General features: G+C 33.8%; 1 protein-coding gene across 4 annotated transcripts in view; it reads left to right on the top strand.

Annotated features, from left to right (window-relative positions):
- The window catches only part of SGCZ (sarcoglycan zeta), an 849,975-nt gene that overhangs the window by 824,133 nt on the left and 9,818 nt on the right, over nt 1–16,024 (top strand). For all 4 annotated transcript variants that reach the window (XM_073219083.1, XM_073219082.1, XM_036997286.2 and 1 more), the window contains one exon: nt 6,975–7,047. In XM_073219083.1, the coding sequence (XP_073075184.1) occupies nt 6,975–7,047 (73 nt within the window). The remainder of the gene's footprint in view (nt 1–6,974; nt 7,048–16,024) is intronic.

The following is a 16,024-nucleotide window of genomic DNA, read 5'->3' as shown; positions in this document are numbered from 1 at the left end:
GTATTAAGAATACAAAATTGATTTAAACAAAGTCTTTGAGTTAAAAGAACTCATAAGTTACTGGGTAGGAGTTTAAAACAAATTGAAAAGCAGTTTGATAATAGCTCTACCAGTAATTTTCACAAGGATCTAGAGAAGCTGAGCAGAGAGACAAAAAGCAATAAAAGTAAAGAAAATGTTTCACAGAGAAAATAATCTAGAATCAGATGCTGAAGAATTTGTAGAGATACCATCAAAGGGATGTGTTGGGAAGAAGTAGAACTCATGACAGTCCAGAAACATTTCAAAATCAGCAAGAGTTACATTATCACTGAAGTATAAAATGCATAGAACTTCGAAGATGTCTTCTGGATAGTGGCCACTCTTGACTGGTGTGAGGTAATATCTCATTGTCATTTTGATTTGCATTTCCCTGTTGATCAGCAATATGGATCATTTGTTTGTGTACCTGTTGGCCATTTGTATTTCTTCTTTGGAAAAATGTCTGTTCAGGACCACCACCCATTTCTTAAAGGGATTATTTGACATTTTGGTGTAGAGGCATATGAGTTCTGTATATATTTTAGAAGTTAACCTCTTATTGGATAAATCAATTATGAATATATTCTGCTGATGGTGTCTTTTGCTGTAATGAATCTTTTTAGTTTGATGTAGTCCCACTTGATCAATTTTTATTTTGTTTCCTTTGTCTGAGGAGATGTGGCCAGGAAAGAACTGCTCATACTTATGTTCAAAGGATTTTTGCCTATGTTTTCTTCCAAGAGCTTTATGGTTCCATGTCTTACATTCAGGTATTTAGTCCATTTCAAATTTACTTTTGCGTATTGAGTTAGACAGTACTCCAGTTTCATTCTCTTGCATGTAGCTGTCCAGTTTTCCCAACACCAGTTATTGAAAAGTCTGTCTTTTCTCCACTGTATATTCATGACTCCTTTATCATATATTAATTGACCATATATATGAGAGTTTATATCTGGGCTCTCTATTCTGTTCCATTGATTTATAGGTCTGTTCTAGTAACAGTAACATACTGTTCTGAGCACTATTGCTTTGTAGTATAGTTTGAAGTCAGGGAGCATAATACCCCAACTTTGTTCTTTCTCAGGATTGTTTTGGATATTCAGGCTCTTCCATAGGAATTTTAGGATTTTTTGCACAAGTTCATTGAAAAATGCTTTTGGTATTTTGATAGGGATTGCATTGAGTCTGTAAATTGCTTTGGGCAGGATGGCCATTTTGACAATGTTATTCTTCCTCTCCATGAGCATGGGATAGATTTCCATTTATTTGTGTCTTCTCTAATCTCTCTCATCAGTGTCTCAACAGTTTTCAGGGTACAGGTCTTTCACCTCCTTTGTAGGTTTAATCCTGGCATTTTGTTCTTTTTGATGCAGTTGTAGTGGAATTGTTTTCCTGATTTCTCTTTCTGCTACTTTGTTGTTAGTATATAGGAGTGCAACAGATTTCTATGCATTAATTTTGTATCCTGCAACTTTTCCTTAATCCAGTTATTAGTTCTAATAGTTTTTTGGTGGAGTCTTTAGGGTTTTCTGTGTATGTCATCTGTAAATAGTGATAGTTTAACTTCTTCCTTTCCAGTTTGAAGGCTTTATATCTCTTTATCTTGTCTGACTTCTGTGGTTAAGACCTCTAGTACTATGTTGAATAAAAGTGGAGAGTGGATCCTTGTCTTGTTCCTGATCTTAGAGGAAAAGGTTTCAGATTTTCACCATTGAGTATGATGTTAGCTGTGGGTTTATTGTATATGGCTTTTAAGATGTTAAGGTAAATAACCTCTCTATCCATTTTGTTGAGAGTTTTTATTATGAATGGATGTTGAATTTTGTCAAAACCTTTTACAGCTTCTATTGAGATGATCATTGTTTTTATCCTTCTTTTTGTTAATGTTGTGTAGGACATTGATTGACTTATGAATATTGTACCTTCCCTGCATTCCTGGAATAATCCCACTTGGTTGTGATGGATGATCTTTTTGATGTATTTTTGAATTTGGTTTGCTAATATTTTATTGAGGATTTTTGCCTCTATGTTCATCAGAGATATGATCTATAATTTAATTTTTTGTAGTGTTTTGTCTAGTTTTGATATTAAATTGATGTTTCATAGAATGAGTTTGGAAGTATTCCCTCCTCTTCTACCTTTTGGAATACTTTAAGAAGGATGGGTATTAACTCTCCTTTAAATGTTTCATAGAATTCAGCTATGAAGCCATCTGGTTCTGGAATTCTGTTTTTTAGGAGTTTTTTGATTATCAGTTCAATTTTGTTACTGATAATTGGTCTGTTCAGATTTATTTCTCCTCCTGGGTATATCTTGGAAGATTATATTTTTCTAGGAATTTTTTCCTTTTCCTCTAGGTTGTCCAATATTATATCCTGTGTAGAAACTTAAAATTCTGTCTGTTTAAGGTTAATTAAAGTGTTTGATTATTTAAGCCTCCTCACAATCTCATGGATTGGATAGGAGAGGTGGTGTGGCTGTCATTACTTAAATTCCTCCCCATTAAGTTATCAGAGCTAATTGCTAGGTGGAAATTCTTACCAATTCAATGACTAATATTTCACATTATAAGGAGAAATAGTCTAAGGTATGGTGTCCTGTATTACTCTTTCCTTAACTTTTCCTTTGGTTTTTAAAAGGAAACTAAAACCCTTGTAAAGTTAAGGATTATTTTGCCTACTTCAGTTACTCAAATGATACATTGATATTTTATCCTGCACAAAGATCTAATAAATATAAACACAGAAGATACACAGCCATCCATTTTAGTTAGTAAAGGGTCTACTAGGCATTTTTGTTTTAATTTTTCCTCAGATTTTTAAATGTTAGGATAATGCTTAAGTTAGGATGAAATTCAATTAAAACTGAGATCATGCTGGACATAATTTTTTTATTTAAAAGAAACTTCCTTCTCAGAGTTTTTTTGAGCACTGATGGGTCTTATCTGGTACCCAAGCAGAAGCATTGGGAAATTCCTTGATTTACTAAATAGAGTTCTGGGTAATAAATGTATTTACTATTTCACATTTAAGAATATCTTTACAGTGTCTAAATTTCAGATTTAAAAAATTAGCATATTACTATGTTAGTTGAAGCTATGACATTTTGGGAGTAGACATTTCATGAGTTCATGAATAGACCCATGTTGGGCCATTTATGCTACAGACACAATGTATATATCTTCTGTGGCTTATTTTCACAAAGAAAAGTGATGAAGAGAGGGAATTGAGGAATACTGAATTCTTGCAATGAAACAGGTATATTTATGCCCTATTTAAGAGAAACCTAACCCAAACTATAAGGTTGAAATTCCTTTTTTTATTTCTATCTATGGAAATTAAAGTTTGGAGAAGGTAAATAACTCACTCAAGGTCACTTAGGTAAGAATGAGCTGGGGTTGCTTCCTGTCTGCTAACTTCAAAGTACATAATGTATATATAAGAAAACCTGAAGATGAAGATTTTAGCCTCATCAATGAGGTCTTTAATTTCTCTGATTAGAGTGTTCTAATTTTTCAGCTGTAAATAATATATTATCTACTTATAATAAAATTGTGAGAAAAAAATGACATAATTTATATAAAACTAATTATTTCAAAGTATATAGGCATCTTTGTTTTACCTTTTGTGTCTTACTAATCACAAGTCCTTCCACACACAGTCAGTAACCCCAAAAAATTTTACCTGAAATTAACTGCAGTGGAGTCTATGAAGCTGGTGGCTGAAGAGATACTATATTTCATAGAATTTTTTTGGTTACTGTAAAGTTGAGTAAGAACCTGGAAATATGAGAGGTTTTTGGCTTCCATTTCTTGCCCTGCCTCTTCTAGGGTAAATGGCTTGTACAGTATTGATAGCCCCATGAGGAAGAATGTGGAAATTTCATTTTAATGATTTTTTTTCATTTTCTTGGCAGGTGACATTTTATATTAGGCATTTGTAAAGAGTAGCATCCTAGCTTATGCCTTAAACTACCCTTAAATATAAAATAGGACCACAGTTCATATGTACTCTTTTTTCCAACACACCAGAATATACCATCCTATTATTTTGTTTGAAAAACAGAAATGATCATATGAATGGGATCCGGTATTTTTTTACCCTGAAGTTAATTTGCCTCATCTTTTCTGACCATTACAATAGTCACCAGTCTATGGCTTCCTTATGTCTCACAACATTATCACTTTCAGTTATGTGAAATGTCCTTTGACACCTATTCGATCAAGCAGAATTGAGTATTCTATACCCTTTGAACAGTCCCATACAATAGCAATGAATAAATGCTTATTTTGTCAACAAATTTAAGTAGATATATGAATAAAAGTCTATGATATGTTCCTTTTGGTCCTCTTTCATGGACAGAAAGGTTCCATGGTTCCTAAAGCTTTCAATGTGAGAATTCATTGCACTTCTTTCTTTTCCTGAAGTGAGGATAAATCAGATCTTATTCTTTTTACCAAATAAGTGTTGACCAGTGGTCAGTTACCAGGCAAAATACATGATGCCCAGGTAATTTTGAGTCTAAGATAAACAGCACATCAATTTTAATATCAGCACATCTCCTACAAACACTGTATACATGTATTAAAGAATGATTTCATGTTTACATGAAATTCAAAATTAAGTCAGTATCCTGTATTTTTAGTTGCTAAGCCTGGAAACCATACTAATGGTTCTGACATTTGTAAAAGTTCCCAACTCACAGGAAATACAAATTTTACTTGTGATTTTTAGACTGTAGAGTATGAACCTGGCTCAGAGGGCTTTCATCCTCCCTCACTGATTTCCTTTTATGATTATTGTTGCTTATTGTTGCTCCTTTGACCCATTCCGGGACAAAAATGGAGAGGATGAGAGTAGTTTTCTTATTATCTGGAGGCCTGCAGTTAGTTAATTATTTATGCTATTTCATTCAGTTTTCAATTTAGCCCCTTATGTAGTGTAATATTACATTGGTTTCTCCAAGAACTTTTTTCTAAATCATCGATCAATGATTTTCTATATTGCTGTTTAGAATGGAGACCTCTACCAGTTTTTAATCCTCACTGGAGAATCAAACTCTGAATAACATTCAACTTGCATATATTCTGTCGATATATTCTGTGTGAAACTATGAGGTGTGCCGCTCTGCGTTTGCAAATAAATATTGCTTACTGTTTAATTATATTTCTATCATCTTGTCTGGAAAGTTTTCAAATCAGAGAATAGTGGAAATTAATTTCTGAACTTTACACATGGGTAACTATTCTTTCTGGAAGTTGTATCTGCTTTTAAAATTCCAAAGGGCTCTCTCACTGGAATATGAACATTTACACTTCGGAATGTTGTTTTAAATGCCACCCAAAATTGGAGTTTTATCTAAAACTGATACTTTGCTTTCAAAGACCTATCTCCAAGAATTTTCCACTGGCAGAAATTAAGTATCTTACAAAGTATCAAAACAGCAAACTCCTTAAATAAATAATTGCTCTAATCTGCCCATATAATACTACGTGCCATACAGAGCCTCTTCAGAAACACACACACACACATGCTCACAACTCACACACACACACACACATGCTCACACACACCCACACACACACACATGCTCACACTCACACACAAACTATCAACAACTATGAAAACCCAATAAACAGTCAACAAATGGCCAGTAGCTTTTAGTTTATAAATCATAATGTGTAATCTTCGGAATTTCCTACAGTAGAATCTTATAAATTGGCTCTTAGAAACATAATATGGATGAAACCATGTCATAGTCTGAAAAAACTTCTTCCTCTCTGATTTAAGATCAAGGTCTGCATTGCTGTTTTATATAAAGTGGCTGTCTGGTGATTTTAGTGTATTTCCTTATATAACCACATATTTTGTAAAGGAATAAATATTAGCTCTAATTACCTAGTGGCAATTTCTTCATTGCTTATTGAATTAATATATTTCATGTTGTTCTTCACAATAAGCAGAAGCAGCTCATTTTGTAGGATCAAAATTTGTTATCTTTTTATTTGCATTGTACTGTTAAGCTAATGTTGAGGCCATTGATGAAGCAGGCATGACATTCTTACACTAAGATGTTTGAAGAAGATTAAACCAAAAGGAAATGAAGTTTATTCCAAGGGGAATGAACTAAAACACATGTGAAATTACACAAGAGAAAAAGGGGCTTTGTCCTCATCATCTTTAAAAATGTTTTTTGCATTTGATTTTTGAAAAGGCAAATGACTCCATTTTGCTCAACTAAATTATGGAAAACCTTGAAAATCAAATGGAGTCAATGAGTGAAAGTGTCAATAGAGAATCGTTTACCTGCCTGAGGAAAGTGTTCAAATGCATGACCTCTTCAAATAACTAGGACCCCAGATGGAGTCAAGTCTAATGAGATACATTCCAGCAGTTCATAGTTTTAGGTAAAGCCTGAAATCCAAAAAGGTCAATGGAAGGTGTGCTGTTCTCTGCCATTAAGTGATCACTCTAATCAAAGTTGGAGCTATATGTGGAGAATTGCTAAATGCCCTATGAGACCTATGTCTCAAAATAATTAATAAAAATATACTACAGCGTTGCTCACTCTCCACATTTTCATTCATGCTCACTGTTTTAGAAAGACAGAACTAAATATTATAATTTACCCTCCCTCAGATTCACTTATCTGAGACATAAGAAGGAGAAAGGAGATGGATTTTTGTTCTTTGACCAGAGAGTGACAATTCTCACTCAATCTCAACTTTTATAAATAAAGTCACCTTAGAAGCATCAACATAGTGACAATTAGATTTACCCTTCCTGGCCTTTCACTAACTTAAACTTATTTTCCAATTTTTCTCTCTCATTTTCTGTACTCCTGTTTTCAGTTGTCCCATTTTGGGAAGAATTTATGATGTATAAGAACAGAAGTGAATGCCGATATATCTGTACACTTGCTTATACTGATTACTGGATTCATGTTGCCTGCAGGTACTGAAGGAGCAGTATTCGGGCACTCTGTGGAGACACCTCACATCAGAGCAGAGCCTTCCCAAGACCTCAGGTAAGTCCTGGCTCTTAAACCTGTGCTGTGGCATAGTTTTAATCACAAATGATAGTCCTTAACATATAAAGAGCTAGAAGAGAAAATGGGCTACATACTTGAATAAATAATTGATATTCCCTGCCAACATGATCAACAAATAGAGAAATTTTTGGTTGAGGGCAACAAATCTGAGTTATTCTAACTTTCTGTATTTTTCCTGTAATGAACATGCATTGAATATAAACAAAAATGTATCAGGCAGGAGAAGTATGGACAAAAAAAATAGACATCTATAGCAACTTTTAGGGAGACTGATAAAAATAGGGATTCCAGGAAAATCTGGCATAGACAGTAAAATATATCACATGCATAATAAAGATTAAAGAATAAAACAATTGAAAGAATCAATGAAAGCAGGAGCTGATTCTTCAAGAAAATAAACAAAATAGGTAAACCCCTAGCCAGACTTATCAAGAAAAAAAGAGAGTCTACACACATAAACAGAATCAGAAATGAGAAAGGAAAAATCACTACAAACACCACAGAAATACAAAGAATTATGAGAGAATACTATGAAAAATTATTTGGTAACAAAATGGATAACCTAGAAGAAATGGACAACTTTCTAGAAAAATACAACCTTTCAAGGCTGATCCAGGAAGAAACAGAAAACCTCAATAGACAAATGATAGGCAAAGAAATTGAACTTGTAATCAAAAAACTCCCGAGGAATAAATCCCTGGACCAAATGGTTTCACTACTGAATTTTATCAGACATTTAGTGAAGACCTGATACCCATCTTCCTTAAAGTTTTCCAAAAAGTAAAAGAGGAGGGAATTCTCCCAAATTCATTCTATGAGGCCAACGTCACTCTAATACCAAAACCAAGCAAAGAGACCACAAAAAAAGAATATTACAGACCAATATCCCTGATGAACATAGATGCAAAAATACTCTACAAAATATTAGCAAACTGAATTCAAAAATACATCAAAAAGATCATCCATCATGATCAAGTGGGATTCATCCCAGGGATGCAAGGATGGTGCAACATTTGAAAATCCATCAACATCATCCACTACATCAACAGAAAGAAGGACAAAAACCACATAATCATCTCCATAGATGCTGAAAAAGCATTCTACAATATTCAACATCCATTCATGATAAAAACTCTCAAGAAAATGGGTATAGAGGGCAAGTACCTCAACATAATAAAGGCCATATGTGAGAAAACCACAGCAAACATTATATTTAACAACAAGAAGCTGAAAGCTTTTCCTTTAAGATCGGGAGCAAGACAAGGATGCCCACTCTCCCCACTTTGATTCAACATAGTTCTGGAGGTCCTAGCCACAGCAATCAGACAACACAAAGAAGTAAAAGGCATCCAGATTGGCTAGGAAGGAGTCAAACCGTCCCTGTTTGCAGATGACATGATATTGTACATAAAAAACCCTAAAGAATCCACTCCAAAACTACTATATCTAATATCTGAATTCAGCAAAGTTGCGGGATACAAAATTAATACACAGAAATCTGTTGCTTTCCTATACACTAATAAAGAACTAGCAGAAATAGAAATCAGGGAAACAATTCCATTCACAACTGCATAAAAAAGAATAAAATACCTAGGAATAAACCTAACCAAGGAAGTGAAAGACCTATACCCTGAAAACTACAAGACACACTTGAGAGAAATTAAAGAAGAAACCAATAAATGGAAACACATCCCGTGCTCATGAATAGGAAGAATTAATATTGTCAAAATGGTCATCCTGCCTAAAGCAATCTACAGATTCAATGCAATCTCTATCAAAATACCAACAGCATTCTTCAATAAACTAGAGAAAATAGTCCTAAAATTCATATGGAACAACAAAAGACCCCAAATAGCCAAAGCAATCCTGAGAAGGACGAATAAAGCAGGGCATTTACGCTCCCTGACTTCAAGCTCTACTACAAAGCCACAGTAATCAAGACAGTTTGGTACTGGCACAAGAACAAACCCATAGACCAGTGGAAGAGAATAGACAGCCCAGATAGAAACCTAAGCATATATGGTCAATTAATAGATGATAAAGGAGCCATGGATATACAATGGGAAATGACAGCCTCTTCAACAGATGGTGTTGGCAAAACTGGACAGCTACATGTAAGAGAATGAAGCTGAATTATTTTCTAACCCCATACACAAAAGTAAACTCAAAATGGATCAGGACTTGAATGTAAGTCATGAAACCATAAAACTCTTAGAAAAAAACATAGGCAAAAATCTCTTAGACATAAACATGAGTGACCTCTTCCTGAACATATCTCCCTGGGCAAGGGAAACAAATGCAAAAATGAACAAATGGGACTATATGAAGCTGCAAAAGCTTCTGTACAGCAAAGGACACCATCAATAGAACAAAAAGGTATCCTACAGTATGGGAGAATATATTCGTAAATGGGAGATCCGATAAAGGGTTGACATCCAAAATATATAAAGAGCTCACACACCTCAACAAACAAAAACAAATAACCCAATTAAAAAATGGGCAGAGGAGCTGAATAGACAGTTCTCTAAAGAAGAAATTCAGGTGGCCAACAGACACATGAAAAGATGCTCCACATCGCTTGTCATCAGAGAAATGCAAATTAAAACCACAATGAAATATCACCTCACACCAGTTAAGATGGCCAACATCCAAAAGACAAACAACAACAAATGTTGGTGAGGATGTGGAGAAAGGGGAACCCTCCTATACTGCTGGTGGGATGTTCAACCATTCCCACCAGTGGTTGAAACTAGTTCAACCATTGTGGAAAGCAGTATGGAGGTTCCTCAAAAAACTTATAGAAATACCATTTGACCCAGGAATTCCACTCCTAGGAATTTACCCTAAGAATGCAGCAGCCCAGTTTGAGAAAGACGTATGCAGCACTATTTACAATAGCCAGGAATTGGAAACAACCTAAGCATCCATCAGTAAATGAATGGATACATTTACTGGTGGTACATATACACAATGGAATATTACTCAGCCATAAGAAGAAAACAAATCCTACCGTTTGCAACAACATGGATGGAGCTACAGAGTATTATGCTCAGTGAAATAAGCCAGGCAGAGAAAGACAAATACCAAATGATTTCACTCATATGTGGGGTATAAGAACAAAGAAAAAACTGAAGTAAATATATATATGGTGTGCATAGGCATGAAGAAAGGGGAGGCAAAGAGGCAGAGGAAGCCGTAAATGCTCAGGAAGAATAAAGAGGAAAATACCGAAGCAGATGTAAATAGTAATCAAAGAAAGGCAGGTCTTAATTACATGCGATCTGTTCCACAGTCTAATATTCCCAGTGGAATAAGCTGCTTCCTGACACCGTGTTTGTTCATAAGAGGTACAGTTCATATTAAAGCCCTCACTCCCCAGAAGGTCATGAGATGACCTGATAGGGAATTTTCCTGGATAAACGTGGCAACTTTTGATAAAAGTTGAAATACTAACGTGTGATAATTGATCAGTGGCTATTTAATTCAACAAATAAGTTAAGCTTTAAGAATTAAAGGTCTTTTATGTGATTTATTTTGGCAATCCTTTAACAATGCATATATATATATCAAATCATTATGTTGTACACCTTAAGCTATGCAGTGTTATATGTCAGTAAAATAAGGTGTTTTATATTTTAATTTCTTGACAGGTAAATGACATTCCAAAATCCATTTGCTATGGTATTTTTAAAAACCAAGAATAGCAATATTAACAAAAAAAAATCACTTATTAAAAATCGTTTTTAAAGTTGAATCAAAGTATGAACCTGATAGAGTCTTTGTCTTGGTAAACACAATAAAAATATTAAGAAAAAATACATTTTATTTCATAAAGATCAGGTTCAGCCCTTCCCATTTGGATGAGTGGAAAAATGCATAAATAAAAATAGAAAAATTAAGTTGAAAAATTTTAATGCCAAACAAACAAAAGCCGGACTTCCACAGTAGTAAATTTTGCAGAGCTTCATAGTTCTATGATAGTTTCCTGAGAAACTCGGTTTCTTGTTGGGTGAGTACCTCAGATTCAAACAAGCTACTTAACAATAACAGGAGAAGTTGGTCCTCTTCATGTGGTCAATGAATTTTTTTATAAAACATAAACAATAATTTTTTGCCTTTGTGCTGAAGCCACCAGGCCTTAGAAGAGTTAAAGAACATGTACAAACAGTTTCTTATAGTGTGTGATAGTCTTGATTCATGACTCTTTTCTCATTTAGGAATTCAACATTTTGTGTGATTGTTTTATTCCTCTCCGTGTAACAAGGTTGCATGTTCCATAAGGCCAGGATCTGCAACTTCCCTGCTTGCCTTTATGCTGCAGTGACCAGCACTGTATCTCACATGCAATAGTGTCTGACAAATAGTTGTTTATTTGAATTACTGAAACTTAGCAAAATTGAATAATCAGGACAGTGACTGAATACATGTAATACGAGGACCATGCCAGCAGCTGCTACTGTATTACTGAGACACATGGGACTAACATTAATTCCAATCGTTTCTGAAGTTGAATGCAGATACCAGAGTTTAGTGATTCATTCTATAGTGTTTTTAAAAATTACTAACTTCAAGAAAAACAATTTTTTACCTCTACTATTTGAATGATTATGTACTCATTTACAGTTTTCATTATGGAACGTCTATTGCCAAAAGAGGAGTAAGAACTAACTGCTATTTTAATTACCTTGCAACATGTCTCAAAATTCCTAAGTGTGAATGTGAATTAAATTATAATTTGTACATAGTGGTCCTGGTTTTTATTTTCTAATTATGTATCAATTTTTAAAACGTACTAAGCTCAGCTAATCTGCTAGCATTAAAAGCAGAGTGGCAACCCCCAGGATGAATGTTAGTGATCTAAATTCCAGAACAGAAATGGAAGCAAAGTGCAGAAATTATGGGGTTATTCAATTATTCATTTGGGTTCTGAAGATTAAAAGCAGGGTGTCTGAGAAGATCTTTACAAGTCTTGCTGACATTTTTTTCTTTCAGGGCAATAAGAAGTATTCTTAGTCGACAAATAATTCTAATCAACAAGGTGAAATTGATTGGCCTGGTAAATAAAATGGTAATTTGGGGAGTAATTAGCCATGTTGTCTCTAATTTTGTTTTTGTCAAGAACAAAAGATTTTTGGAAAGGAACATTTCAAAGATTTTATGATAGAATACAGGTAATATTTTCATTTGCAGTAGATTTCTATAATTTCTTTATTCAACAGATGTTTGATGAATACTTACATATGTGACAGATTCTGTTCTAGTTTTCATGTGCATTTTGAATCTACATGTAAAGATTTTCTTTGAGCTATTATGTAAGGTGACACTTTTTCAGTTGAGACCTATGTGTTAAAAGGCTAAAAACTATATATGGAATAGTCATTAAGGACATACTAGTATATTTGCCTGGAATAGCCCAAGTGTGAATGTCCTTCCTTTTTTATTTCTATAATTAACATATAGCTAAATTATTGCAGTCTGCACTTTCTGGTGAGAAGTGATGAAATCCGTTACATAATGGCCATTGCCCAAAGATTGTTTGGATCTGAGTTCCATTAAGTGTTCCAAAAATAAGAAAAGAATCTGGACTTGGAATCAGTAAAATGAATTAAATAAGTAGGCAAAATGGGAGGTACAAGTAGGCAGAAAACAGTAAACATGGAGGAAACAAAAATAATGTGATGGAAAACAAACAAAAAACAACAATGTGATTTGCTGTGGAAGGAAGTTCACCATGTCCTGAAGTAATAAGACAATAAAATTTACTGTCTGTTTGGATCACAGATCGATTTTTTTTTCCTTAAAACATTTTTCTGTTCAACTGTCCATTCTTTGCACAATTAAAACTGCAAATAATTCATGAGAGCCTATTATGTCGCTGGCACTGTGTTAAGTATCTATCAAGACCAAGGTACATGATATTCAAATTCTCTTTAAGTTTTTATGTTTTATTTTAGCAATTGCATCCTGCAACTTATCTTAAAAGAAGTCTGAATTCTTTTCTCAGAGTGTTGAGAATTCCTCTAGAGACATAGTCCACTCATTTGCAAATTAGAGAATTGGACAACACCTTAAAAACACTTATCTTGTTTGCATCTTTGGTATGTAAACACCATAGAAACAAAATTGCTTGAAAAAACCAGACAGCCGAGTGGCTTGAGTTCAACAGTCGTTCTCTCTGCTCGAGCCCCTGAGTGCTCACTGTGAGAACCAGTCTGAAATCCATTGCTGAAATTGCAGTAATGCTCTCAAATTAACACCTTTGTACTTCACTAATGCCAGTGAATAATTCCATAGACATTTGCAAGTTTTGCCAATAAATGTGGGTTTTATTTTTCAACTGCCCCTTTTAGGATATGTTCTGTAATGAAATGAATAGTTTAAGTAAAACTGCTATTTTGTAAACCCTCCTCAGTGGAGGCTTGACAATTTCTATGTAGGAGAGAAGGAGGACTTCACTTACCTCTTGATCAAATGCTAGCAAGGGTCTCCTTATTAAATAGTTCTAGAGGAAATCCAGAATGAGTCTGATTTCAGTTGTAAGATCTGAGCCCAGGATATTCTAAAGGGATTCTAGGCAGATTTGACAAGTCTTCGATATTTCCGTATTTTCTTCTAGTTTTCAATTATTTATTTTGTACGCTAGGTAATTTATTTCTTAATTGTGTATTTTGAATATATAAAGCTGGAAATTCTTGCCGAGCATTTTATGGATCTAATGTTATTTTCCTCAGTATGGATAGTTAATTTATTAAGCCTCACTTATTAAATAACCTTGTGTTTTCCACCCCAAAATGATTGCTACATATGTCAGATGTTAATTTCTCATAAATACTTTGAATTTATTTTAGATTGTATTGTGTTGCATTGACCAAATATCTATTTCTAATTCCAATGACATTTTCTAATTAAAATAACTTTATATTAACTTCTAATTTTCAAAGGAAAATCTCCCACTATTATCATTTAAAATATATGATAATGGTGGCACATACTATTCTCCCCAAAATATTTTAATGTAATGTTTTAAGTTTCAAGAGACTCTATTAATATTCTTGTTGGGCTTTCATTACATATTTTATTATTTTTTGAAACAGTGGAAATTTGTGATATGGAAATAAATATGAGTTTCTTTTTACCCAGGAGAGGAGTATCTCAAATTCTTAGTTTTCAGGTAAACAGTATCAGTTTTCTAGATATCCCTCTTCCTGAAATAATTGTGATATAGCACTTATCTTACTATAGTAATTTAGAACCAGGAATCATTATAGGTCATTAATATTATTTATTGTATCTTAATACAGTCCATGACTGTCACATATTCGTATTAACAGTTTTCCTTTTTAGATTTCCATATCATAAATGTTTTATAAATTTTGCAGGAAAAATTGGATAATCCTATAAAATCTGAGACTCTTTCTTCCTGAGACCACAGATAGTATAAATTTGTACACTTACTCTGAGCATTTCAGTGTGTATATCATTATAGTGTCAAAGATGATTTAGAGTTTCTTTTCTGTAGTTGTAAAATAATTATGCAGTGTCATTCACAAAGCTTAAGTGTGCATTTATTGAATTTTAACAAATGCATACATATATGTGCCCAAATTCCTTTCAAGATATAAAAAAACATCATTATCACCCAAGAAAGTTCCCTCATGCCCCTCATACCCAGTTCAAGTATCTCCTTAGGTAAAAAGTAGATATGGATAGAGTGCCACTTTTCAGTACTGATGGGTTTAAGAGATAACCCATATGAAGTTTTATGTATGAAATAAGCTCCTACTAGGAACATTAGTTTTTATTATATTATCATAATTATATGGCTAACTCACTAATAAAGATGGGCACATGGGATGATGTTCTGTTATGTCTACAATATTCTACTTTCAAAGTGCATGGTGACTCTAATTTTATTAGGCAACTGAACCCTGGAGAGATTAGCTGGATTTAATATTTGAAGTTGAACTTATGTGGAACCTGTGAGCTTCTTATTCAAAGTCCTATGTTTAATTCTGTCATTAGGTGATGTAACTCTCAAGCATAGTAATTAAGTTTCAGTAAGTTTATACCTCCATTTCCCAGACCTAAGTTTTTAAGATCTCCATATATATTGTCATCCTCTTATGAGTTTTTGCCCACAAGAGTTAATTTATTTGGCTATGCTAAATAGTCACCAATCTTATAGAAACTAGTTCATAAGTTTACTTCAATTTTCATGGCCATAAGAAATATTTGACTAGTACAGCATGTGCATTTGAAAATAGATTTATGAAATCCTCCATATATGCTACTAAAGTTTTATTGCATTTTCTTTAACTGCATACACTTTGCATAATTAATTTTAAATTCCTAGTATATATTATTCATCCAAATATTGGATGCTATTCAAAACAGTCCTTCTTTGATAAGATTTATATTATTTCTTAATGATCACTACATTTAATTTCATCAGAACTAGTAAAGTATATAATTAAAACCTATTTAATTTGAAGTCTAATCACTCAGCATTTGAAGGATTTAGCAATACTGTGAACTTGCTCTCCCTTTTGGAATGATTATATTTATCATTTGATATGTAATATATATTACAGTCCTGTGTAATGCAGGTATATGTTGTTTTAAACCACCAAATTATCTGCACAAGAAATGGGAATTATTCTTATAAAACTTTACCTATATGTTCAGCCTCCATTGCACTGAATATCAGAAGTGAAGTCCCAGCAAAATCTGTTCTTTTTTTCCTGGGATTGCTTAATTGTGCCAAAGCATTTGGGCATGATGTTTGGGCACCGGGGAGCCTCAGATCCGAGCTGGCACTGCGGAGGCTCTCATTCGTGTCCACTTAGTGTCCCCACAGCTTGCTGTTCCTCTCTCCTTTGAGGCTAGTTCGGTTTGTCATCCTCAGTTATCCTGAGACATCGTCACCCTCCCCAAACCTCTACCATCTAAAGCA

Source organism: Manis javanica, chromosome 12 (genome assembly GCF_040802235.1).
Source record: "Manis javanica isolate MJ-LG chromosome 12, MJ_LKY, whole genome shotgun sequence".
Taxonomy (NCBI): domain Eukaryota; kingdom Metazoa; phylum Chordata; class Mammalia; order Pholidota; family Manidae; genus Manis; species Manis javanica.
Note: the sequence above shows the minus strand (reverse complement) of the source record. Positions and strands in the feature narration are given on the sequence as shown.